Consider the following 23,975-nt stretch of genomic DNA (forward strand, 5'->3'; position numbering starts at 1 on the left):
CATGGTTTTTATTCATTATAATGAATTCCCTCTGGTTTTTCTTCATTGATAAATAAGGTATTACTCTACTTTTCCTGCTCTGTTTCTGTTCTTCATCCATCACTTCCACTCCTTCTATTACAGGTCAAAGGTCAGCTGGCTCCTGACTGCACCGCCCCGCCCACTTGTTTACGTCAAGCCAGCCTGGCTGTGATTGGCTGCCGGGTGTGTAGCCCAGAGTGTTGCAAAAGAAACAAGACACTTTCAATCAGCTGATCCGAGCCGAACCGTGACAGCAGGACTGTAGACACGAAGACGAGGCTGGAGGAGAATAAGAATAATATTACATTAACCTTCTTTAAAAACTCAAACTCTATTCTATTTATCTTTATATTTCGCTGCTGGATACTTTGATTCTTTCTCTCCATCACGTCAATGTGTGTTATTACGTGACCTGTGACACGAAACTCGGAACTGAAGAGAAGAGAATAAATGGAGAAATCAAACGGTTTCCCGTCCGACCGAACCGTCCTCTGCCTGTTCGACGTGGACGGGACTCTGACAGCTCCCAGAGAGGTGAGCAGGTCGATGTGGTTTTGATATGATTTATTGTTTACATTGGTTATTACATGCTTTCATAACAGCTTTCATAACAGCTTTCATAACAGCTTCTCTGCAGCTGCTGCTCCTCTCGCTCTTCTTCATTTGCCTCTGGATTACTTTAAGGGTGTGAGACAGTTTGTGAGAGCACACGTTGTGCTCCTAACCTCATATGCTCCTCTCACACTGCTCCTAACCTCATATGCTCCTCTCACACTGCTCCTAACCTCATATGCTCCTCTCACACTGCTCCTAACCTCATATGCTCCTCTCACACTGCTCCTAACCTCATATGCTCCTCTCACACTGCTCCTCCTCACACTGCTCCTAACCTCACTCCTCTCACACTGCTCCTAACCTCATATGCTCCTCTCACACTGCTCCTAACCTCTTATGCTCCTAACCTCCTAACCTCATGCTCCTCTCACACTGCTCCTAACCTCATATGCTCCTCTCACACTGCTCCTAACCTCATATGCTCCTCTCACACTGCTCCTAACCTCATATGCTCCTCTCACACTGCTCCTAACCTCATATGCTCCTCTCACACTGCTCCTAACCTCATATGCTCCTCTCACACTGCTCCTAACCTCATATGCTCCTCTCTCCTAACTGCTCCTAACCTCCTAACCTCATATGCTCCTCTCACACTGCTCCTAACCTCATATGCTCCTCTCACACTGCTCCTAACCTCATATGCTCCTCTCACACTGCTCCTAACCTCATATGCTCCTAACTGCTCATATGCTCCTCTCACACTGCTCCTAACCTCATATGCTCCTCTCACACTGCTCCTAACCTCATATGCTCCTCTCACACTGCTCCTAACCTCATATGCTCCTCTCACACTGCTCCTAACCTCTTATGCTCCTCTCACACTGCTCCTAACCTCATATGCTCCTCTCACACTGCTCCTAACCTCATATGCTCCTCTCACACTGCTCCTAACCTCATATGCTCCTCTCACACTGCTCCTAACCTCATATGCTCCTCTCACACTGCTCCTAACCTCATATGCTCCTCTCACACTGCTCCTAACCTCATATGCTCCTCTCACACTGCTCCTAACCTCATATGCTCCTCTCACACTGCTCCTAACCTCATATGCTCCTCTCACACTGCTCACACTGCTCCTAACCTCATATGCTCCTCTCACACTGCTCCTAACCTCATATGCTCCTCTCACACTGCTCCTAACCTCATATGCTCCTCTCACACTGCTCCTAACCTCATACACTGCTCCTAACCTCATATGCTCCTCTCACACTGCTCCTAACCTCATATGCTCCTCTCACACTGCTCCTAACCTCTTATGCTCCTCTCACACTGCTCCTAACCTCATATGCTCCTCTCACACTGCTCCTAACCTCATATGCTCCTCTCACACTGCTCCTATGCTCCTCTCACCTCTCCTAACCTCATGCTCCTCTCACACTGCTCCTAACCTCATATGCTCCTCTCACACTGCTCCTAACCTCATATGCTCCTCTCACACTGCTCCTAACCTCATATGCTCCTCTCACACTGCTCCTAACCTCAATGCCTCTCATGCTCCTAACCTCATATGCTCCTCTCACACTGCTCCTAACCTCATATGCTCCTCTCCTACACTGCTCCTAACCTCATATGCTCCTCTCATGCTCCTAACCTCATATGCTCCTCTCACACTGCTCCTAACCTCATATGCTCCTCTCACACTGCTCCTAACCTCATATGCTCCTCTCACACTGCTTTTATATGTTTAAGCACAAAGCCCAGCCTCGCCGACACTGTTTCCCTCCCACAGTGCTGCTGAACATGGAGGTTGTGTGGCCTGTAGTCTGTAATGTATAGGTCCGTTGGTCTCTGGTGGCCTGTTTAAGTTCTGACAAAACAGACATCGAAACTGCCCTGAAGCTGTCAGCTCACATGGGATTAGATGATAGTTTATTTATGAAGATACTGTCGATTCTCTAAAGGAAAACAGACATAAATGCCATTTTTCCTGAACCTAGTTTTTGTTGTGTTTTGTCATTTAGTAAATTATTGAAACTGTTTTCATTGAATGCTTGGGTTCATCTAAGGTAATTGGTGTGTGTGTGTGTGTGTGTGTGTGTGTGTGTGTGTGTGTGTGTGTGTGTGTGTGTGTGTGTGTGTGTGTGTGTGTGTGTGTGTGTGTGTGTGTGTGTGTGTGTGTGTGTTACATAATGCGGTCTCCCTTGTGAGCAGCTGAGAGCTTTTCTTCCATATGCTGGAATAATTGGAAATCTGTGCCAAATTATAACACCACAAAGGCAAATTCTGCAGCGTTGTCCGTTGTTCTCTGTTCAATGTAATGATGCTTCAATAACACAGATTTGTCTTTTTAATAATGGTTCATGCATGTGTGTGTGTGTGCGTGTTTGAGAGGGAGTTCTACCATTTAACACAAAGTTACAATGTGCAGTGCATTTTCCTGTAATCTGCAGAAAATCGACCCACAGCTGGATGAGTTTTTCCAGACTCTTCGGAGGAAAGTCAAGATCGGCATCGTGGGAGGGTCGGACTACTCCAAGATAGCTGAGCAGCTCGGGGAGGGGGATGATGGTGAGCAGTGCTTTTCCTGTCCTTACCACAGACGGTTCACTCAGTGCATGCTGTATCACTTAATCACACTGCATGACCTGACACTCTTTAGTGCAACTTCTGCTTAATTGGACACCAGTCCACAGAGAGTGGAGCTGAGAAGATTGACACTGAGAATAACATGGGATTTAGGCAATTATGCATATTTATAGACAGTAACACAACCTCATTCTAACAGACACATGATAGCATAAGCCTGATCACCCTTTTTTTCCTTTGTCTGTGGGAGGCCTGGCTAACAACTGTCTCTTGATGACTAACTGTTGTATTTCAGCTCATCATGATTGTCTCAAAAATATTTCGTAACAGCACTTTGGGAGTCATAGTTTAAAAAATGAACAGATTTAACCTAGTCGCCTGCGCAATTTCTGCCATCCCAACTCATGTGAAACTCCAGTGGTTTCGGTTTGGTTTACTTTATTAATATATGACCCCCCCACACACTGGCACACTGGCTCTCACACTGCAGCTCCAACAACTTCCCAGCTGAGTCAACAAATTGGCTGCATGGGCGGGATGAAAACTTGTCTCAGTAAATATTAAGGTACAGCTGATATTCAGCTGTTGTGCCAAATGTGAGCCATGTGGTTTCATAACCTTGCCAAGTGTGCTTAAAGGTGAATCCTTTTTATACTTTGTGATGCACATATTTGCAGCAAATGTTGTTGTTGCTGCAGTATAATGTGAAGACATGTCAAAACATGACACAGTTAATTCCAATAACACTTTTATTACATATTTAACCCAGTTAGAGGAATATTTTATTGTTATTTGTCACAAACAATCCAGCAGTTATTATATAATTATCTTCTAAATGCCTTCATTATACAGGATTGTGCTGTTTTGCATGGGACTGCTGTATTATTGAAGGTAAAGTGATCAAAGCAGTTTTTAATCAGGCAAAGTTAAAGACTTTTAGTGGAGAGTGTTGTTTGCAGGGCAGTTACAGGTTAAAGTGAATGGGAAGGTCAGAGAGATTAAATTTGGCGTTTCCAGGCAGTGTTACATACACTTTAATCTGCTACCAGGTAAATATAGCAGGCTGTTCCATTTATCCGTATTCAGGCCACTGTAAATTTAGTTGAGTGTGGGTGTTTTAAAGAGCCAGATTACATTACATTACATTACATTACAGTCATTTAGCAGACGCTTTTATCCAAAGCGACTTACAGTCAGTAGTATGTTACATATCATTCACCCATTCACACACTGATGACAGGCTACCATCAAGGTGCCACCATCAGACTCTAACTAACATTCATGCAACATCCAGTCCACACCGATGGCCTTCAGGAGCAACTTGGACACATCGACTGCCGAAGCCGGGTATCGAACCACCGACCCTCTGATTGGAGAACTACCTTGCTCTCCACTACGCCACAGCCGCCCCCACGCCCCAGATTAGCACATTTAAATACGTTTCACCTGTCTCCTCTCTTGCAGTGATACACAAGTTTGACTATGTCTTTGCTGAGAACGGGACCGTGCAATACAAAGATGGGAAACTACTCTCAAAGCATGTAAGTGAACAATCAGTGCCATTTTTCATGCCAAGACACAATATCAGCTAGTATTCAACACATTATCTATTTTGAGAATAATACATAGGACGAAATGATTGTATGATGTACATCTTTTACATTTTATGTGATGACATGTTTGTTTACCTACAAAGAAATAAGACAAATGCTATAATTAGCCTGGTTATGTTTAGTAAATGATAACTGAAGAGTGGAAGGTGAAAAAAAGGAAAAATAAGCTTTTTATGTCAGACCACTTACGACTATGAATCTACCAAGGTGACCTCTCTTCCTGCATTCCTTGTCAAGCATGATCCTCAGGGCAAAAAATATAAAATTATAAGTTAAAGTCACCTGTCGTAACAATGGGACAGAGCCGAGCCTGCCATGTGTTTATGAATGAAGTGCATTTTCATCCTGTTAGGCGATACAGAACCAGATCGGAGAAGAGCTGCTGCAGGACCTCATCAACTTCTGCCTCAGCTACATGGGGCTCATCAAGCTGCCAAAGAAAAGGTGACACTTTGACCAACCTTATGAAACAGTCAGGCCACTAGTTATTTGATCACCCAAGTGGACTCATACATACACGTTTGACCTGCATTCCTGGTATTTCTGGTATTTCTTTATTCATCAGCAGTGACGAGTTGAAGCAGGAAAAAGCATGCCTCATTGTGATCTCTGTGTAGTAATATAGCTAAAACACCTTTGTTAACATGTATTTTTCTTCTTGAGACTTGGTATTATTTTAAACCAAATACAGGTTTCTGCCTCACTTAAGTCTTCTTAACAAGTTGCATGTCCTTTTTTGCCGGCAGGGGAACGTTCATTGAGTTCAGGAATGGGATGCTCAACATTTCCCCCATTGGTCGGAGCTGCTCGCTGGAGGAGCGAATTGAATTCTCTGAAATTGACAAGGTAAAAGACTTGCCAATAGTGCATTAATAGTGACTGTGTTCAAGATTTGCCTGATTTGCAATGAGATCGAAACCAACTATAACTTAATTAAAATGCACAGTAGCCAAATTAAACAAGCTGTACATTTGAACACATCAGGCACAGTGAGTGACAGACCGCCTCTCTGTCTCTCCGTTCAATGAAATGTGCTCAATTAAGCAGACAGAGAGAGGTCAAACAATGTTGGGCTTTCAGCACCGCTTAACAGGCTGTCCATTGATGGTTCACAGAGCCAGGCTATATGGATGCTTTATCCTTTAAACTTAGTAGCAGAAGAGGAGTGGTTTAACCCTTCAGCGACCAGCTAACATTTTTACAGCTTAATCCTGTATACTCAGATTATAAGAACCAACCAACATGACCTGTGCATGACAAATTGCACACATGAAACATCCGAGGAAAAGAGCAGATAATAGTTATGAGTGTGTTAAATGCAGATCCACGGCTTGTGTTCAGTAACAAGGTTGGCCAAGTCTTACTGCTTTGTCACTTTCTCCACAGATAGAGAAGATCCGGGAGAAATTTGTTGCTGCCCTGAAAGAGGAGTTTGCTGGAAAGGGACTACAGTTCACTAAAGGTGAGAGAGTGGCAAGCTGAAAGCCCACTCACAGAAAACCAAGTTAACAAGCGTGTGCTGTCGCAAAAAAAATGCATCCTGTAATATGTAACCCACTTATTTTTATTCTGGACTCAAATTACATTCAGGAAGTAGGACATGACAGATGAGTCTTCTCCTAATCTGCATAAAACAGGAGAGCCGTAAATGTACGAGAGAAAAGAGCCGGTGTGTATTTGTCTGTTAGCATCCATGCTGCCTCAAAACTCTTGTACAGATTTTAGATTTGTGATGAAAAGAGCACAGTATTGGCTCAGTACTCTGTATTGGAAGGTACTCCTGTAAGAATTGGAATAATGTCAGTGCACTCAGTAAATACTTAATGTCCACACTTCTGCAAACTACATGTTGTATTTAACCTTTTGAACCCTGACATCACTCAAAAATGTCTCCTGAAGAGGAAACTAGGGGATCAAAACAACAGATGACAATGTTCCATGAGAATTTGACTTGTATTAGCAATACAGTTATGGGAGTTAAACAAAGCTCAGCTCTGTTTAGCATGTTTGGACCGTACCTTTATCTACTATAGTTTTAACATGCATGCTCTCTGATTAAGCAACAGCATCTTTGTTTGTATTCTTGGAGCGTGATCTTTCAGGATCTTGCGGTTTTCCTGTTGACAGTGTAGTTTAATGACAAACTAGTTTAACAGCATATCTGTCTGTCTGTTGTGGTGTATGGAGGACCTTGTGCTTTACATTAGAGGCCTCTGTTAATTATTATACAAAACCACAGTTCCCTCTCTATCTGTTGCGACACAGCAGCAGTAAGGTTAATCGGGTAATGGATTTTTGCTTACGTGCTCTGCGAGGTGTGAGCCTCAGTCGTTGACGCCTGAAGGCTTTCACAATACAGACAAACAAAGGAGACAGACAGGCTTGTTTGCACTAATCTCTTCCCGTTCTAGATCCCTGGCACGTAGCTAAAAAGAGAAATGTGACTTTATCTCATGTCAGCTTTTTGGGTCCACAGAGTTCAACGTATATCTATCATGTTACCTGAAGTTTTTAAGATAAAAACAACATATCATCCTGATCATCCTGATGTTGCAATACAAAATGGGTTGGGTGCAAATGTAAAAGGTGCAAATGCAAAATAAATATAAAGCCAAAGTCAGGGGACCAGTATGGATGCTAAAGATATTAACAGGTTAACATTAGGGATAAGTCTAGCTGGGGAGATATGTCTATACAGTATCTGATCTGATTATCTGATTATTATTATAAGTCAAAGCACAGGCTTTTAATTGTAATTCTGTCATCCACGGTGTTGTCAAATAGTATTTCCAGCACCTGATCCTTTTCTTCAAGTAGGTTTGACTTTGTCCAGATGGATGATATTGTTTACCACTCAGGTTGCTGATGTAGAGAGCCAGTTGTTGTTCATTTTGCAACATGATCCCCATTGGCAGATGTTTTACTGTTCACCTTGTTGACTCTGACACAGAGGAAAAATGCTGATTGTTGAAACAGAGTTTGAGATTCAGTTGTTTGCCTTCCTCGGTGTCTTTCTGCTTCTGCGCGGCTGCCCTTGGTAGCTGATACTGCGGATCTCTGCAATAGGTGTTGTATAAACTATTTCTATCCAATCTGCACTGAGAGTACAGAATGCATTTATTCTTTACTTATTAAATATTAGCAATCACAGAAGAGGAGATGTAGTTCAAGAGAAGAAAACCCTTCGAAGAATATTGAATATTAACAGCCTTCAATTAATCATTTCCACATATTGCTTTTTAAAGTAGTATTCTATTCCTGTCAATATATTCTCTGACACTTTTACATTTTTTATGCATTTTTGTGTAAGATGAACCAACAGGCTGAGTAACCCGTTATTAAAAAGGCAGGTTGTGTAATTAATTAAGGTTTTGGGGGTTTAGCAGAGTGGTTGAAAGGGATAACATGCACATCTATGCATTGTCAGCAACTTAGCAGCCCTACTTTGTTTATGCTCAGGAATGAAAAAAGCAGACGAACCAGGCCGGGGATGGGTTGTCACAGAGGTGGTTGAACCACTGAGGTGTTTATTGTGTGGGGTTGAAGGTGTCTTGGATGGAGGCATGTGGAGGGTGTGTGAGTGAAACAGCCCTCTGATTGGCTGGATGCTCCTCAGCTGTTGCCTTTGTTAGTGACTCTTTAATCTCTTAAACTGAGACAAGGCAGTGAAAAGTGTTTAAAGGGGGAAGGGAAGATTGAAAGGGAAGTTTCTGTTTAAGGTCATTCTACTCCCAGATGAGCAACAATAGAGCTTTTTCTGTGACCTTTAAAAGGTGATGAACAACAGGCTGTAATGAAAGCCAAAGCTGGTATTTGTAAAGAACATGTTGCAAAACACACGTTGCAATCTATGACCTTATCTGTGAGCTGCAGACGCAATCACGCCTGCCACTGTAGTCACTGGATTCCTTGAACAATGGCATTGTTTGGTCAAATGATGTACACACATTGGGTGTCAGTTTATTTGTGGCAAATCCTTTTTTTCCTGACTGCAGTGTGTCTCTCTCTGCCAACTGTTAAAACAAACAGGACTGTCCCTGCTGGATAAAGGGGCTCCAAAAGCCTCCATCAGTCAGCAAACAACGATTGTTCTGCAGAGCAGGGGTTGTTGAGTGTAAATAGGTGGAAGAATGCGAAAGGGAAAGTATTCACCAACATATTGAGTGTACCGGTTCATATGAATTGTCTTGTAAACGCGACATGAACACTTCTTGGTCTGCTCTTTCCTGAAAGAATTGGCAAATGTGTGTTAACTTATATCAGAATGTTTAATTTCCCTCTTTAAAATGCATCGTATTTTTAAAGTCGTTTATTCAAGGATTCCAATGTATATGACAAAATTATTAATAATGTTCTGTTGAACATGTATTTTTAGGTGGTCTCATCAGCTTTGACGTCTTTCCAGAGGGCTGGGACAAGAGATTGTGTTTAGAGCTGCTGGACAGCGAAGGCCTGGACGCCATCTATTTCTTTGGCAACGAGACGTCAGATGTAAGTTAATTCTGGGAAATATTTATAGGAGGGCTGGGTGGAGTGATGTGGATACAGATACTGACACTGTTTACTAATTACATACTTTATACACTGCATGGTCAAAAGTATGTGGACAACCAAAGATTACATAGATTGTTGAGTATCTCCATTCTAAAATCATTAGCAATAATCTGCTACTAATAACAGCCTCCACTCCTCTGGGAATTCTTTCTACAAATATTTAGCAAACTGGCTGCACACATTCTCACTGATGTCTACAATAACAGCAGCTTTAATATTTCTCTTAATTACGAGATCTTGCAATTTCAAGATTTCGTTGTATTCTACTTCTTTATTGCAGAGCTAACCATAAATACATCCCAAAGATAAGTTGACTGTCCGAACTACAGGGGGGTAAAGTTTTGCGCAGAACAAAAAGATTCAACTGATTCTTTTAATACAGATTTCTGTTTAAATGGTAAACTCATAGTTTTGCTCTGTCGGCATCTCAGATTTGTGCAGAAACAGCTTTAGGTGTGGTGCTGGAGACACGACTACAGTGAGGCCATGACTTGTGTGTTTGCTCAGATCAAACTGTTTGTCCAGGCTCAGAGGTTAGAGGTCAAACGTTATGATTATAGATGAGGAGAGCTTTGGCTGAAATCATGTTAAGATGTGTTTGTAATCTTTTTTGATTCTCTTTTCAGGGAGGAAACGACTATGAGATTTTCAACGACCCACGGACCATCGGCTTCACCGTCTACTCTCCGGAGGACACGGCCAGGTTCTGTCGGGAGCTTTTCTTCAATGCTCCACCACATGAGCCCTGATATCCCGGAACGTTCTCTCTCCCCCCCGCCTTTTTTTGTTTTAAAGGTACAGAAACTGAGGAAGTGTTACATTTTGATGTATGTGAAGTACATCAAAAGTGATGTGAAGTTTTAAGTACTGGGCCAGTGTACTGGGCCAGTGTAACAGCACTGTGATGTGTAGCATGTGACATGAAATTAGCCAAAAAACGCAGAGAGATTTTTAACACAGATGTGTTTGAAATGATTACTTCTGAATTAACTAAGAGTATAAAATGATGTTTTGCACTAATGTTGGCATATTTTGATACCCTTTGTTGGTATAATCTTGTTGAACACTGCTAAAAGAGGTGACAAAAGTGAAAGAGAAAGACAGTGATTTTTGTGAGTCCACGTTGAAAATGAGATGATGTGGGTCTTTCCTCCTCTACAGTTGATGATATATGAATCATTCCAGGTATTTTAATTTCTCTTCAGCTCTCTTCGCTGGAGGTGATATGTTGTTTATTTACTGTGTAATCCCTAAAATATCAAGTGTCTGTTTTGAAAATGTGTCAGATTTCTATTTAAAAACTGAGCTCAATGAATTCATTTTAACCAGGGAATTAAGCTACTGTGACCAAGTCACTCTGCAAACTTGTCAGTTGATATGACAGCTTTTTTTGTAAAATATTTTGACGAGCTGCACGCTGGGTGATTGTATGTATTGATGCTTATTGCTAATCTTTTTCAGATTCATGCAGTTTTTAACAGATGCTTAAATTGTTTTTTAGGGACCTTTTAAAATGGTGAACAGTGACACTTTGATTTTCAAATGACGAGTCAATGTTCTGTCATGGTTCAGAAGAAAAATGCCTCCTTAATGGATCATTGTTTTAAATATAAAGCTTTTGATTGATATCAGCTGCAGTTCTGTGTCTGACTGTAAACACTCCTTCAACAACAAATACTATAAGGATCATGTCGACAAGACTTTTATTCACAGCAGAGATGAGCTTTTAATGTGTCACTAACTGATTAAAAAAGATCGGTCATGTCGTTTTTCAGTCATTTATGGATAAAAAAGGAATTTGGCTCAATTCATTTTGATAAAACTTTTTTGATATCATGTCACCGACCTCAACTCTCAACTGTGGTTCTTTATCCTGTAGACCTCAAATGTTCTCCTTTTACATATATCTCAGTCACAAAATCTTAAACTTTATTCATCAAGAAGGCTGCAGATAATTCAGAATACATTTTTCTGCCTCAGTGTCTTTTTACATTTTTCCACTAGGAGACACCAGAAACTTTCAAATTGCACCTAAACATATGCTTTAAAGATAAAATCGGTTCAACTTGTAGCTGTTTTTGTACACTAATGAATTATGTATTCCCTTTATCAATCATCAATGTCTCTTGGAATCTAAGTCAGCAGTGTCTGACATTTAGTTTTGGCAGACCGTTCTGGGCCCAGTAATAATACACAGAATAAAAGGGGGTAGCGATGAATGCAGAAAAGTGGGAAAATGTATTATACTAAATATGTTATAGATACAGGCACTCAAATGCTTCAAATGTTCTTCCTTAAGTTAATAATTATGATGTGTCGCTAGGAATAGAGAAGACGCAGGAAGAGACATGATAAATATGTCATTGTATGAGGCACAACTTATTTTTTGTATTTCTTTTTTCACAAAAAAGACAGAAGTTGACGTGACAGTGGGTGAGCTTAGCTGGTTCCAGACCTGAAACATCACCCCCATTTCTGTCCCAAAATAGATTGAATAAAATGTAATGAAATAGCAATCACTGTCATACTGATCAGTTTGGGAACACTTTGACAGGACGTGTTGTCTGTGCTCAAAATCAAACCTTTGATCTCTTCATTATAGACTCGCATGTTGACCAAGGTTCATACCACTCTTCCTCTTCCTCCCTCAGTCTCCCTCCCACATGCAAATAAAGAAACACATCTTCCACCAGACGTGTGAATCATAAAATGCTTTAATGTTCTTTCAAGGCTCAGTAGAAGTAATCATAGGGATCACCACCACCATGGCTCGTTAACAAAAGAAAGTGCCCTTAAATAAACCAAAAGTAATGTTGAACAAGTTCAGGCAGTGACACTGGCAGACAGACAGGATGCATTGGGACTCTATTGAACAGACATATAGAAAAGTACACACAGTACACTGAGCTAATCCTGAATAACTACAAACAACGTTGATGATGATCTCTTTTGGCACCAACTATGAAGTCATGTAGTTCACCATAACACTGACTACGCTTAATAAACCACACAGAGATACATGTTTTTCTGATAATAGAAAAAGAGATTTACAAATTGTTTTTTGTTTTTTTATCAGCAATATCTGCCCTAGAAGTTTTCAAAACAGAAATTTTCAAACAACACAACAAATTTGGAAAAACCTGACATGAGGTCTGGAGCTGTTTTTTTCTGGCAGTTTTCATTGTGGAAGTTCAAAACTCTTAAGTGCAAGCTTTGACTGTACTTACCCAAAATATAGAGCTTGCAATCTGAAGACACACACAAATCTGATTAAATCATCAAATAAATAATTAAAATAAATAACCACAAACAAGACACACAACCAAGAATATGCATTTTCCAGGAAAATACTTGCAATCGCTTGCCATTCACAGTAAGATATGTATTTTTTTTCATACTTTTGAAATATCCATGCTTGGTTTAATGTGATATGCCTGTTTTACTCCTGGTCTCCCTCCTTTTTCTGTTGAATACAAACTGAATTCCTAACTTTGAACTCACTATCACTTCAGCATATTACCCTCTCTATTTCAAAATAAAAGTTCCCCTTTTTTTGCCCTATATAGCCATGTTTCTAAACTGGTGACCTTAATCCCAAAAGGATCTCATGAGACGTCCTGTCTAGGGTGCAAACATAGAACTATTCATATTTAGGGATTTTCTTCATTGGGTTGATTTAATTTGGGTAGCGGTGATTTACTGCTGTAAGGATGGTCAACCTGCCATTTCAACTTCCGTTCACTCAACCACACAATCCTTCAAAACTCACTTCAACTTCAATTATCTTAACTACGTGCTTTTACGTCCGTTATTCTGTTCTTGAATTCACAGTTACTTCTCATCTGTCCAAAGTCTGAACTGTGTAGGCTGTTATAATCTGACCCACACATGTGATCTTGGAAACGCTGCTGAAGTAAACAAGTGCATAACAGCGGCAAAGAAGGGAAGTAAAACTGAACTCAGCCTTCTGTCCTGCATCGATCTCTTCCTTGCACATACACTCAGCTGTCATGACACAGTTTGCAGATCTGCAACACAGTTATGTCCACAGCTTTACCAGTTTTTCCTACTTTACACAGCTCATCTTGGGGCCCAAAAGCCTTTTTTCAGGCTTGATCCTTCGCCGATCACTTTACCCTACCATCTTAAATCTGACTTTTATAACTGCTGTCATGACAAAAATGAAAATAAATTAAATAAAAGTGTATTTTTCCTAACAGTGAATAAATAGTCAGTCTTACATACACAGCAAATTCATCAGTGCAGGGGACAGCTTTGAATGGGGCCTCAGCTCTGCGAGTGGATACCAACGACACATGAATTATCATGGGCACTTTGCTGTGTAGATAAAACATGTTTTTAAAGAAAGGATTTTAGCACAGATTGTAAGTTATCAGTCATACGACAGGTCCATCCTCCCCCTCCCAGCCCTGCCCTGTGCGACCAACCAGGCCCGGTGTTCAGGTCTACGAGCTGATGATCTGGCCAGACCAGGTCTCGTGTTTCGTCCCTGGGTTGAGATGTATGATCTTCACCTCCACTGCCTGCACCTTCAGGTTCTTGGGCGGGACCCGGCTCACTTTGTACGTGACCTCGTCGCCCTCTACTGGGACATACTCCCCCTCGATGCTGAAATAGAGAAAAAGTAGGGCGATGAGCTATGAGTAAAAATGAGTTTAGCTTCATACTGTCTTGGTATATAGATGTACAAGGGGATACAGACAAAATATAAACATGCTTTCAACGAGGAAGTCACATTGCCTAGCTCATATTTGCCAGCTCAACAAAAATAATAATGTAAATAACTAAAGCCTTAGTGCTAGTAGGCATCATTTTGAACTGAGGACAGAGCAATTCTAGCTGTTTCCTCCTTCCAGATTCAGCTCTGAAAATGAGGAAATTTGAGACAAGATAAATGTTGGACTTTCAGACCCAGGATGCAGCTGTTTTGCCGTAAGATTGTATGCAACACCCGAATTTCCCCCATGGGGATCAATAAAAGAAAAATAATAGTATGGATCATCGATCATACTGTATACTCTATTGGGAGAATTTTTTTTTATGTGCTTTTACTAAGGCTCTACTAACATTTGGCACACAGCTTGTGCTGAATAAAAAGCTGGACTAAAAGAACTAATGACTGCTGTACTCTCTGTTCATGTCCACAAACTGTAGGTGTCACAGAGGAGGGTTGGTTGGTACACACATAAACAGTGCTGTTTGCTGAGTTCTTGCAGTCCAATGAGTTGACGCTGCAGTTTGTGAGTCAGCTGTGCATGGTGTGTTTGTCTGCTGTGCATTTTAGAGGTGACAGCTGTGAAATCTGTATAATTATGTCTTTTTAAAAGTGTGTTATTGCCACTTACTCTGAGATGTGAACAAAGATGTCTTCGCCACCGTGGGAGGGTCGGAGGAAGCCGTGACCTTGTGACCTGGAGAAGTTTTTACACACGCCCTTAAACACGGGACCTGATTGAGCGCGTACCGTACTGCAGCCAAAGAGAGGAAAACAATAAAGTTCTTACATTAAGCATAAAATGACTCATCTCAGTACAATTCATTGTTGTTATTGTTTCAGTAAGACGAGAAGGGGCAGTTTAGGAGTGTGTGGACTTGGAGGAGGATTCATAAAGAAGGTTAAAAGGAAGATGAAGCGCTGATCAAAACAACTCCTACACGCTGCCTCATTACGTGACAACACGCAGAGATGAGAACATTGATCTGCGTAATACTAATCTTTGTAAACAGTATAGTATTTAATCTTTCTTTAGTACCAATCACAGTCTGCCAAACAGCCACAATACAGCAACCTGTCAGATTCACATTTAAAAACAAGCATCTTTCACATTAGTGAAGCTGAAATCAGTATTTTCTTTCTGCTAGAAAAATGGCTGATGATTAATCAATTTTTTCTTCAGTTTGGTTGAACACAAGTTAAGAGTGGTGGAAATAGGAAGATCCTTTATGTAACTAAATGTGACAATACCAGTTCAAAAATACTCCCTCACAAGTACAAGTACTTCATTAAAAATGTTACTTAAGTGATGTGTATCAAGTTCTAAAAGGGCACTCTTTATAGTGAGTTATAGGTTATACTGTAGCAACGCCTTCTCATTCCGACTTGTCACATACTGACTGTTTTATCAGCCCCCTTGGCGCGACTTTCTAGCACATAGGGTAGCCAAGCGCATGGTTGCGGTAACAGGGGGTAACGTTGGGAATTCAAACAAAAAAGGAATGATTGGTTGCACTTAAACTTAGGTTTAGTGCAGGACAAACATTATGGTTGGGCTCAAAATAACTTCATGAACAAAGAAAAACATAAACAACGGAACATAAGTAGGGAACACATGTCACATACATCACTAACTTTGGGACATGAACACCAGTCTCCAGGTTGTAAGTCCTGTGCTTGCTTGATCCATGCGCAACCTCAACCCCCTCTAGCCCTGTGTGGGTTTTATTTATTTCACACTCAGGTATTAAACCTGAGCATATACAGGGATTTGTTACTTGAAAGCCTGGTAAGTCTCTTACAAACGCTATAAGGTACCTTGTGCGTCAGTATAAGACGTCGAGGGGCGTGACAAACCGTCGTTCATTGATGCCCTATGAGAACGGGCTAATTGTACATTAGCATTAAGTGCTTCGAACCCATTATTAGTTTTGGTTTGCTGGCTACAGGGACTAAAAGCTTTAGTAAATTAACTGGATTAAAAAGAAGTATGTTCTGTGAAATGTAGTAAAGTTTAAATGAAATGGTGTTTGTGTTTATGAAATGTTTTCTTTCCACCACATTGGTAAATAAACTAATCATACTCACGCTGAGTATGTGCGGTTGCGTTTGGTTGGCAACGGGCTGGGCAAATCCCGAGGCAGCGACTGCTCTCTCCCCGACTCCCATACCCGACTCCCCTCCCTCAGGAAGGGGAAGGAGAGGCTGAGAGAGGTGTTGGGGGAGCGCAGCGGGGTCCTAGACGGCGATGTGAGGCTGGGGTCTGCCATGTCAGAAGTGACAGGGACGAGGAAGATGAGGGAGGACGGTGTGGATGCAGTGTTGGACGCCGCTGCTACTATTCAAGCCGCAGGCTGCTGATGGGCTGCTGACACAGGCGTCTGTCCGCTGGTGTATCTGTGAGTCCTTCTGCTTGGAGAAGCCTGCCTCAGTGCGGGACAAGAGGCACAGCCGTTATCCAGGTCAGGGCTGTCACTTCAAGTCTATCAGGGGGACAGGCTGTGAAGAGAAAGAGACAGGGAGAGAATGGGTGAGGATCAGAGGGTTGTCATGTGGCTTTCGACCTGATGGGGCAAAGGGGAGACGAAAGGGATCATCCAGCCAATAATTAGCCTGTTCAAGTCAGAAACAACATACAAATAAGGAACCTGTGAGATGCAACTGTTCTTCCCTCATGTCTAGGTAATATATTGTTTTACCATTAAATGTCAAATTTGGGTTATTAGATAAAAATCCTGCCAAGAGGAAAATATATGTTGCGTGACGTCTCCTCAGTCAAGTCTCAGGTCCTTTAAATCAAGAGCAGGCTAATATTAAAGGGGCACTCCAGTAATTATCTTGTATCCTAACGTTTGGGTACTTGCCAAGGATATATTTTAATACAAATGATCAAAATCAATGCAGCAGAGGCCAAGCTATAACAGACTTTTAGTACATATTAAGTTTTAAAAAATGGTAGATCCTACACATCCTATGATGACAAGAAACATCCACTGAAAACATTACACTTCCACAAACTGAGCTTTCATGACATGTAAGGGATGTAAAATTGGTGGAGTTTTAAAACCAGCCCCAAATTTCACCTGGAACCTTTGAATGTTTCCCAACAAACTGCATTTCACTGCAATCCCCCAGGATTCCTACACTACAGGGCTCCTAGCTGAAGCTGCCCAAAGGATTGTATTCATTCATTTGGAGACATAATTGTATTATCTACTTGACCAGCATTCCTGCTGTTCAGTGCATTACAGAGCACCATCATTGCAGTGTATATTTAATATATATATATATATATATATATATATATATATATATATACACAGTATGCTCTTAGTCCAGTCACCAGTTTGGGAGAATTGGGGATTTATTGCGCCATCCATCTATGTTGTTCATCATTCCCTAATACTAAAATCCGCAACATATCGTGTTTAGTCAGGTGACCTTGTCCTTCAATACCTTCCTAATCCGGGTTCTCCCCACCGTGGTGTGTTCAGGGTCAGGATGAGAGGCAGCTGCCTGATCTCCTGTCAGCAATGAAGGTTGAATTCACCCCAGAAACGCCATTAACACAGACAACAAGCACCGTGTTTCTTTACGCCTGTGAGTGACGCAGCGTGACGTCAGAACAGCTGCAGAACGCCTCCAGTGGTGCGTTCGTGACGTCAGCGCCCTGTTCCCAAATGAGCAACTGCACAACGGCACCGCGTCACCACCGCGTCACCACGGGACACGTCAGAGAGAGGTCGATCAATGCAGTAGTCTCTCAAAATGAGGAAACTACACTGAATGGATGTAAACACACAGAGGGACTCAGAGTGAACCACAGGGTCATGGTCCCATATATATATATATATATATATATATATATATATATATATATATATATATATATATATATATATATATATATATATATATATATATACATTGTGTGAGTTTGTGGAGTTCAGTTGAATTAATACACTTCTCTTAAAATCCCTTTTTTTTCCCTATTTGCTTTTTCCTCGTTTTATACTAGCCTATAGTAAAACACTTCAATAAATGGATACAGCCCCAATGATATCAGCAATGTGTCAAAAACGTGTGAAAGGTGTGAGGAAAGAGGCCATGGATGCTGTATGACCAGATACAGAGCAGTCAGACATGGAGGAGATGTTACACCAGAGCTCCATAAGCAGAGGTGAAGATAGCTGATAATAAAAGCTGTCTTTATGATATTCAGCGGTTATTCCGTCAAGCATGCAAAGAATACATTGTCCCGATCCCACAACAAAGCACACAGACACACAGACACACAGACACACTCCATCACACACCATCACACAGCCACAGACATGCTACTCACTGCATTGAGGACGACCAGCGTGTGTGAGCGTGTGTCTTCAGTCGGGCTTTATTATATAACCACTTATTAAATAAATAAGTCCACTAAATCCGTGCAGTCCGACGGAGAACCCTGATGTGACGACGAGCTGCTGCTGAGTCTGCGCAGCTGGCGGAGATTCCGATGGCGTGATGTGTGTGTGTGTGTGTGTGTGTTGTGTGTGTGTGTGTGTGTGTGTGTGTGTGTGTGTGTGTGTGTGTGTGTGTGTGTGTGTGTTTCTTCATTCATTGTCATGTGTGTAATCTGTTAAGGGAACAGTGTGCCCAGAAGTGTTCTTTGTTTTTATGATATAAAACAATAAATCACCTTTCACTCTTTACACAGCTGTTCTTGTGCTGCACTCATTATAAAGGGTGTTTTACTGGATTGTATATTTGATCTTTCATCGCATGCACATGACAGCAAAATAAAAAATAAAAAGAACTATCCTGTAAATGTCTAATGTCGGAAAGTGTGTGTGATGAAAAATAAAATGTAAAGCTAAGCTAAGCTTTCTGTATAGGCTACATTTCTTCCAGGAGCAAACCATATGTTTGTTGATAACATCTCTACAGTCTGACCTGGTTCACAACAACTGAGACAAACATCTGCTGGTCATGCAGTGGTCACATGGACCCCTAAGGCTGTTAAATAAAGGGAGGAAGCAGGACGGAAACATGTTTGAGGTAACATTTGAAAAAAGAAAGTAATATTTTAAGCTTGAACATTTTTTTTTTATTGTAGCAATGTTACCCTTGTTTGAATTTTGATGAGACAAATGTGTTATAAATGGTCCTGTGGTTCTAATTTCCAAGAACAAAAGTATCACTCATCCTTAATTCTCTCATCTTTAACCTAAAGAGTGTCCATAAGTTCTTAAGTATCATGAGGCACCACATTTATTCATCCCTGACAGGTGCTGTTCAGTGTTCAACAGCACCTACTTTGACCCATTAAGTCAGATTTTGTGACCTGTGTATGTCCTACTATCAAAGTAAAGTATTGATAAACTTTTTGATGTTTTCCTTTGAATTGGAGGGTTAATTTTCATGTGAAATACATTAAATGAACGTAAATGTCAATCAACTCATTCTGTTTTCAAATAAAGGGTCAATTTCACATGTCGACACAGAGCTGGTATGTTCAGGGCATTATCTACAACACAATCAGTCTCAATGTGGCAGAGCACATCAGTCACTTTACACCGACAGCTTCTTGGTTCAGAGAGCTCCACTTCTGTATCCAAACTAGTGGGTTCTGTCTCCAGCCGACCGTCCCGCGCCTCTCCGATCAGTCACCGTGGTCGATCTGTTCATAACCACTTAATGTCCTTCTTCCTCCTCTGCAGCGCTAACTGTTCCACCACGACAGCAGCCCCAGCCCCGGGTCACAGATGGTCCCCTGGAACAACAGGGCAATGGGTCAGGATGGACGAGAAGCTACTTTTTGTTTGATTTTGTCAAAAAACCTTTGGTACACTCACACACAGGTGTTTTCAGTCATTTTGATTGATTCAGACCTATTCTTAGAACTGCATGTCATTATAAAGACTGACTCTCCTGTTTAGGCCGGTCAACTTGTACCTCCATGAATCTTCATGAACACCTGTATAAGAGCCAAGTCAGCCCAGCATTGGTAACAGTGAAATTTACAGACACATAAATTAAATTACTAAAATCTGTTTATTTGCAAGCGGACACTGAATTAAATCAATGGAGGGCTTTCACGTAGAGTTCAGTCGTGTTCAACTTTGACACATTCCCTGAGGGAATGGAGAACAGGAGGGTCCATAAAGAACAGAGATATCATAATAGCTGTGTAACAGTGTTTAGTGTATTTATAACTCTGCTCTGCCAGAGTATAAACAACAGCACACATGAGACTAGAGCCTGAAAGATGCTGAAAGTTTTAGACCCGAAACTGATATTTGACAGTAGTAAAATAAAAAAATAGAAATCGTTGTTTAAAAAAAGTGTGCCCCTTAAACTGGGACACAATGGAGTTTGGTTAACATTACTGAGAAAAACCCGACATTAAAATACAAAGAGTCCGATTCAGTCAAAATAACAACCGCTTTTATCAGAAACACAGTTAAGAAGTTTTTGCACGAACAGGTCTCCTGCTGATGTAAATGTAAGTTAGTGATGAGGCGTGTTCTTACAATCAGAGTGTACGGAGCCTCTTTCTTCTCCACGCTCTCCTCCGCTGGCGGAGCCGTCGACTGTCCCGGTTGTGCCGGCGTGTCGGTCGCTGCAGCAGACGGGCCCGTTGGCGAGGTGTCCACAAAGACTTCATCCGTCACCCGAAAACGGATCTCCTCCCCTTGGTCCATGTAGAGGTCATGGGCCCCCTCGTCCGTCTCATATTCCCAGAGCCAAACTTGCTCTGCTTCATCGCTGTGGCTGAAGCTAAGGACGCCTCAGCTGATACTTTAACTACAGTCACAATCAATTATAAAATGAGAATCTATATAGTATGTGATGAGATGCACATGGCAAAACTGTTCTTAAGATAAAAATCACAGCACTTCGTTTAGAGGAATGTTTTCTGACAGGATACAATTTTGCGGGCTGCTGAAGAGACTCTGGTGGAATGAGGATGTCATCAAAGAAGCCCATCGTCACTGTGAAACAGAAAGGTTACAGTCTTAGAGAGAGTGGACTCTCTTAAAACCTCTCAGATCCTGAAACAACTTTTCTCAGTGATTTATTAAAACTTATTTAGGTGGAATAGTCAAGATTTAAACTACAGCCCTCTAAATTAATAAAAATCGGTCAAAAATAAATCAAATAGCGCAGATATACAATGTTATCTGCTATAGCTGACTAATTACGAATTACAAATTAACTTGAATCTATTTTTCATTGAGAAACAACTAGTCAATGAATCAATCACAAAAAATGTCTCTAACTATTTTGCCAATCAATTATTCCTTAATGTAATTTTTCAAACACAAGTGCAGGATATTTTCCAGCTACTCCTATATGAGGATTTGCTGCTCCTCTCTGTTTTATAGTATTGCAAATGTTATATCTTGGGGCTTTGGACTGTAGGTCGAGTTAAAAAAAACCCAAGATAATACGTCACCTTGAGTCTTGAGAATTAAATCAGATAAAACATTTCTGGAGATTTAATCAAAACATGCTGAGATGGAAAGACAGAAGTTACCATGAACTCCCTCTTGACTGCAGTACTTGATCTTGCCGAGCAGGATTTCATCGAGAAAAGGGTGAAAGACAACATACCTGAAATGAACTGAAAGAAAAACCAAAGGAAGTTGGGAACCGTTTCAGCGGACAAGAGTTCGGTGAAGTCGTTCACAGCTGATACACAGTCCATCAACCATCACTTTAACCATAACTAACATTGTGTTAACAATGGCAGTAAGGGGGTCTATCTGTGACACCTCAGACCAACCTCCATCACTCCGCAAGCCTGTCAACGTGTTTTATTATTGGATAAGAAAAACAGCAGCGACGTGTTCTGGGTCTATATTATTATGTCCTACAGGAGTTTTCTCTTAGCAGGTCTAAAAATGCCGCACGGAGCTACTAAATTGATAATAAACTAATTAAAACTAGGTGGAAGGACTCACATTGCAAAATGTGGCGATGCGTCTCAAATCTAAAGCTGTATTAAAAATACAGTACATGACATGATTAAGTTCATAAAGAGGTGAGAGAGCATCATCATACCTTTGGTGTGTGAGGCTCCGTCCCCGGGGAATATATAGGAATCGTCCAGTTTAATGACGTCGTACAGGCAGATGCACAGGCCAACGTTGTAGACCACCTGAGGTAATGAAAGGGGGTCAGAGTATTGCAGACCTGCTGAAAATACAATATTCCACACAAGTGCAGACTTTCAATAAGTTAAACTCCTAGCACAAAGAACCAAACGGTATTTTGTGTAAAGTTAAGCAGATAAAAAGTCAGACAGTGCAAAACGCTAACTTGCATAAATATTTTTCTGAATTATCCAGAATCCTTTACTGCTCACAACAAGGTCTGTGGGTTCTCTTGAGCAACTGGGTCATGCTTTCTGGAAAGAGACATTGCTGTTGAGTTTCTAAAATGTTTTTTTTAAACTGGTGCCATATAGATCCATTATATTCCAAAGAAGGCAGACATCTCTACGGCTGACATTTCCAAAACTCTCCAACTCACACCAATGTCGACTGATAAACAGTACTACAGGCAAAAGGAAAACAATTGTTGATTATAATTTTTGGGGTGAACTGTCCCTTTAAGTCTCCAATAATACACTTTGTGGAAGATAGAAAAACTAAACTGAGGCACAGTTCAATCATCATTTGTATGGATGTAGGATGAACTAATTACAGTCCTTTATTTCCTGACAGTCTCATCTCACACTGGATACATTGAAATGTTTTGCATTTGTGTGAAGAGTTTTTTTTCAGTTTTGTAACTGTGGTTACACACACGCACCTTGTTGGCCAGTTTCTTGTTCAGCTCCTCGGCTATGGCCTCGTTGAGTTGTCTCTGGAAGTTCCACGGAGGGATCCTGACAGTGTCGATCATCTCCACCAGCACGAACATGATGCAGACACACACACACACACACACACACACACACACACACACACACACACACACACACACACACACACACACACACACACACACACACACACACACACACACAGAGAGGAGAAACTGAGCTGAACTGAGCTGAACCGAGCTACGAGGTGTCTCCTACTCTCGGGACAGCACTTCCTGTTTTTTCCGCAGAGATGTGATTAAATAAAAATATCGACAACTGTTCACAATCTATCTGAAGACACCTTTAAAAGTATAATAATCTACAACAAACTCAAAGCGCCTTAAATAAAAATATCGACAACTGTTCACAATCTATCTGAAGACACCTTTAAAAGTATAATAATCTACAACAAACTCAAAGCGCCTCCATGATGTCTCCACGTGATTGTTTACGGCAGAGCGTTTTTACGACTTGTCGCAAATCTTAAAGCTACAATGCACAATTTTAAAGCTCTATTATTTAGTCTATAATTATGTTAATATACTGTATGTGATTATTTGTATTTGTATGACCATAGCGTGCTACTTGGTTTCTATACTTTTTACAGATCTAAAACAAATGTATTTATTAATAAAAAATATATAAATATCTTTTAAAAATATATCATTTGCCTTTATTTTCTGTTTTCTGAAAGGAATGTGATCTTTATCATAAATATTGAATTCTCTGTTGCCATTGAAACATGTTATCTGTACGAAATAAACACTTTCATCCCATAATGACATGAAACATACATCTAGTATTATATTTCCTACGGTCTAAACACAGTGAAAATAACAAATACATTTATTTTTTTTGATCTTTATTACTGAAATCACAAACTTAGTTTACATCTAGCCAAATCTTTCCATACATTGCACACATATTTCCATGTGCACTTTTAAGTTAACTATGCACAGTAGATACGGTGTATTGTGGTATGGCATTGTGCTGATGAATGTTACATTTTTTTATATATTACACATACTTTATGTACACACAGAAA

At 40.8% G+C, this 23,975-nt stretch overlaps 3 protein-coding genes across 7 annotated transcripts; 1 reads left to right on the plus strand and 2 right to left on the minus strand.

Annotated features, from left to right (window-relative positions):
- Positions 1–262: 262 nt before the first annotated feature.
- Positions 263–11,168, plus strand: LOC129098436 (phosphomannomutase 1). 3 transcript variants are annotated; one of them, XR_008531594.1, is made up of 10 exons: positions 263–555; positions 3,027–3,144; positions 4,627–4,703; positions 5,128–5,219; positions 5,522–5,621; positions 6,162–6,237; positions 9,151–9,266; positions 9,610–9,662; positions 9,761–9,862; positions 9,956–10,045. XR_008531594.1 is itself a non-coding variant. In XM_054607441.1 (8 exons), exons 1-8 carry the CDS (start codon positions 472–474, stop codon positions 10,076–10,078), a joined length of 786 nt encoding a protein of 261 aa, XP_054463416.1. In that variant the 5' UTR covers positions 263–471; the 3' UTR covers positions 10,079–11,168. The 3 variants fall into 3 exon arrangements, 1 of the variants encoding a protein (XP_054463416.1); XR_008531593.1 differs by having other exon boundaries at positions 9,610–9,862; XM_054607441.1 differs by lacking the exons at positions 9,610–9,662; positions 9,761–9,862 and having other exon boundaries at positions 9,956–11,168.
- Positions 11,169–12,694: 1,526 nt separating this feature from the next.
- csdc2b (cold shock domain containing C2, RNA binding b) lies at positions 12,695–18,500 on the minus strand. Of its 3 annotated transcripts, none has more exons than XM_054607857.1 (4): positions 18,410–18,500; positions 16,153–16,563; positions 14,696–14,818; positions 12,695–13,958 (listed from the first exon to the last, which is right to left on the minus strand). In XM_054607857.1, exons 2-4 carry the CDS (start codon positions 16,332–16,334, stop codon positions 13,796–13,798), a joined length of 468 nt encoding a protein of 155 aa, XP_054463832.1. In that variant the 5' UTR covers positions 16,335–16,563; positions 18,410–18,500; the 3' UTR covers positions 12,695–13,795. The 3 variants fall into 3 exon arrangements, with proteins under 3 accessions (XP_054463832.1, XP_054463831.1, XP_054463833.1); XM_054607856.1 differs by lacking the exon at positions 18,410–18,500 and adding an exon at positions 17,521–17,690; XM_054607858.1 differs by lacking the exon at positions 18,410–18,500 and adding an exon at positions 17,408–17,475.
- A 645-nt stretch (positions 18,501–19,145) lies between these two features.
- On the minus strand, positions 19,146–23,265 carry polr3h (polymerase (RNA) III (DNA directed) polypeptide H). Its single transcript, XM_054607886.1, has 6 exons — positions 22,876–23,265; positions 22,123–22,219; positions 21,596–21,682; positions 20,987–21,050; positions 20,589–20,823; positions 19,146–19,828 (listed from the first exon to the last, which is right to left on the minus strand). Exons 1-6 carry the CDS (start codon positions 22,984–22,986, stop codon positions 19,778–19,780), a joined length of 645 nt encoding a protein of 214 aa, XP_054463861.1. The 5' UTR covers positions 22,987–23,265; the 3' UTR covers positions 19,146–19,777.
- Positions 23,266–23,975: the final 710 nt, after the last annotated feature.

The sequence above is a fragment of the Anoplopoma fimbria genome, chromosome 11, assembly GCF_027596085.1.
Source record: "Anoplopoma fimbria isolate UVic2021 breed Golden Eagle Sablefish chromosome 11, Afim_UVic_2022, whole genome shotgun sequence".
In the NCBI taxonomy this organism is placed as follows: domain Eukaryota; kingdom Metazoa; phylum Chordata; class Actinopteri; order Perciformes; family Anoplopomatidae; genus Anoplopoma; species Anoplopoma fimbria.

Excerpts from the sequence above, each read along its gene's own strand:
- LOC129098436 (XM_054607441.1), top strand. The coding sequence starts at position 472 with ATGGAGAAATCAAACGGTTTCCCGTCCGACCGAACCGTCCTCTGCCTG. Across the intron at positions 3,145-4,626 it reads GCTCGGGGAGGGGGATGATG|TGATACACAAGTTTGACTAT; the intron begins GTGAGCAGTGCT and ends CCTCTCTTGCAG. Across the intron at positions 4,704-5,127 it reads GGAAACTACTCTCAAAGCAT|GCGATACAGAACCAGATCGG; the intron begins GTAAGTGAACAA and ends TCATCCTGTTAG.
- csdc2b (XM_054607857.1), bottom strand. The coding sequence starts at position 16,334 with ATGGCAGACCCCAGCCTCACATCGCCGTCTAGGACCCCGCTGCGCTCC. Across the intron at positions 14,819-16,152 it reads CGCAACCGCACATACTCAGC|TACGGTACGCGCTCAATCAG; the intron begins GTGAGTATGATT and ends CTTTGGCTGCAG. Across the intron at positions 13,959-14,695 it reads ATCTTTGTTCACATCTCAGA|CATCGAGGGGGAGTATGTCC; the intron begins GTAAGTGGCAAT and ends TCTCTATTTCAG.
- polr3h (XM_054607886.1), bottom strand. The coding sequence starts at position 22,986 with ATGTTCGTGCTGGTGGAGATGATCGACACTGTCAGGATCCCTCCGTGG. Across the intron at positions 21,683-22,122 it reads CGGAGCCTCACACACCAAAG|TTCATTTCAGGTATGTTGTC; the intron begins GTATGATGATGC and ends TTTTTCTTTCAG. Across the intron at positions 21,051-21,595 it reads CAGTCAAGAGGGAGTTCATG|TGACGATGGGCTTCTTTGAT; the intron begins GTAACTTCTGTC and ends TCTGTTTCACAG.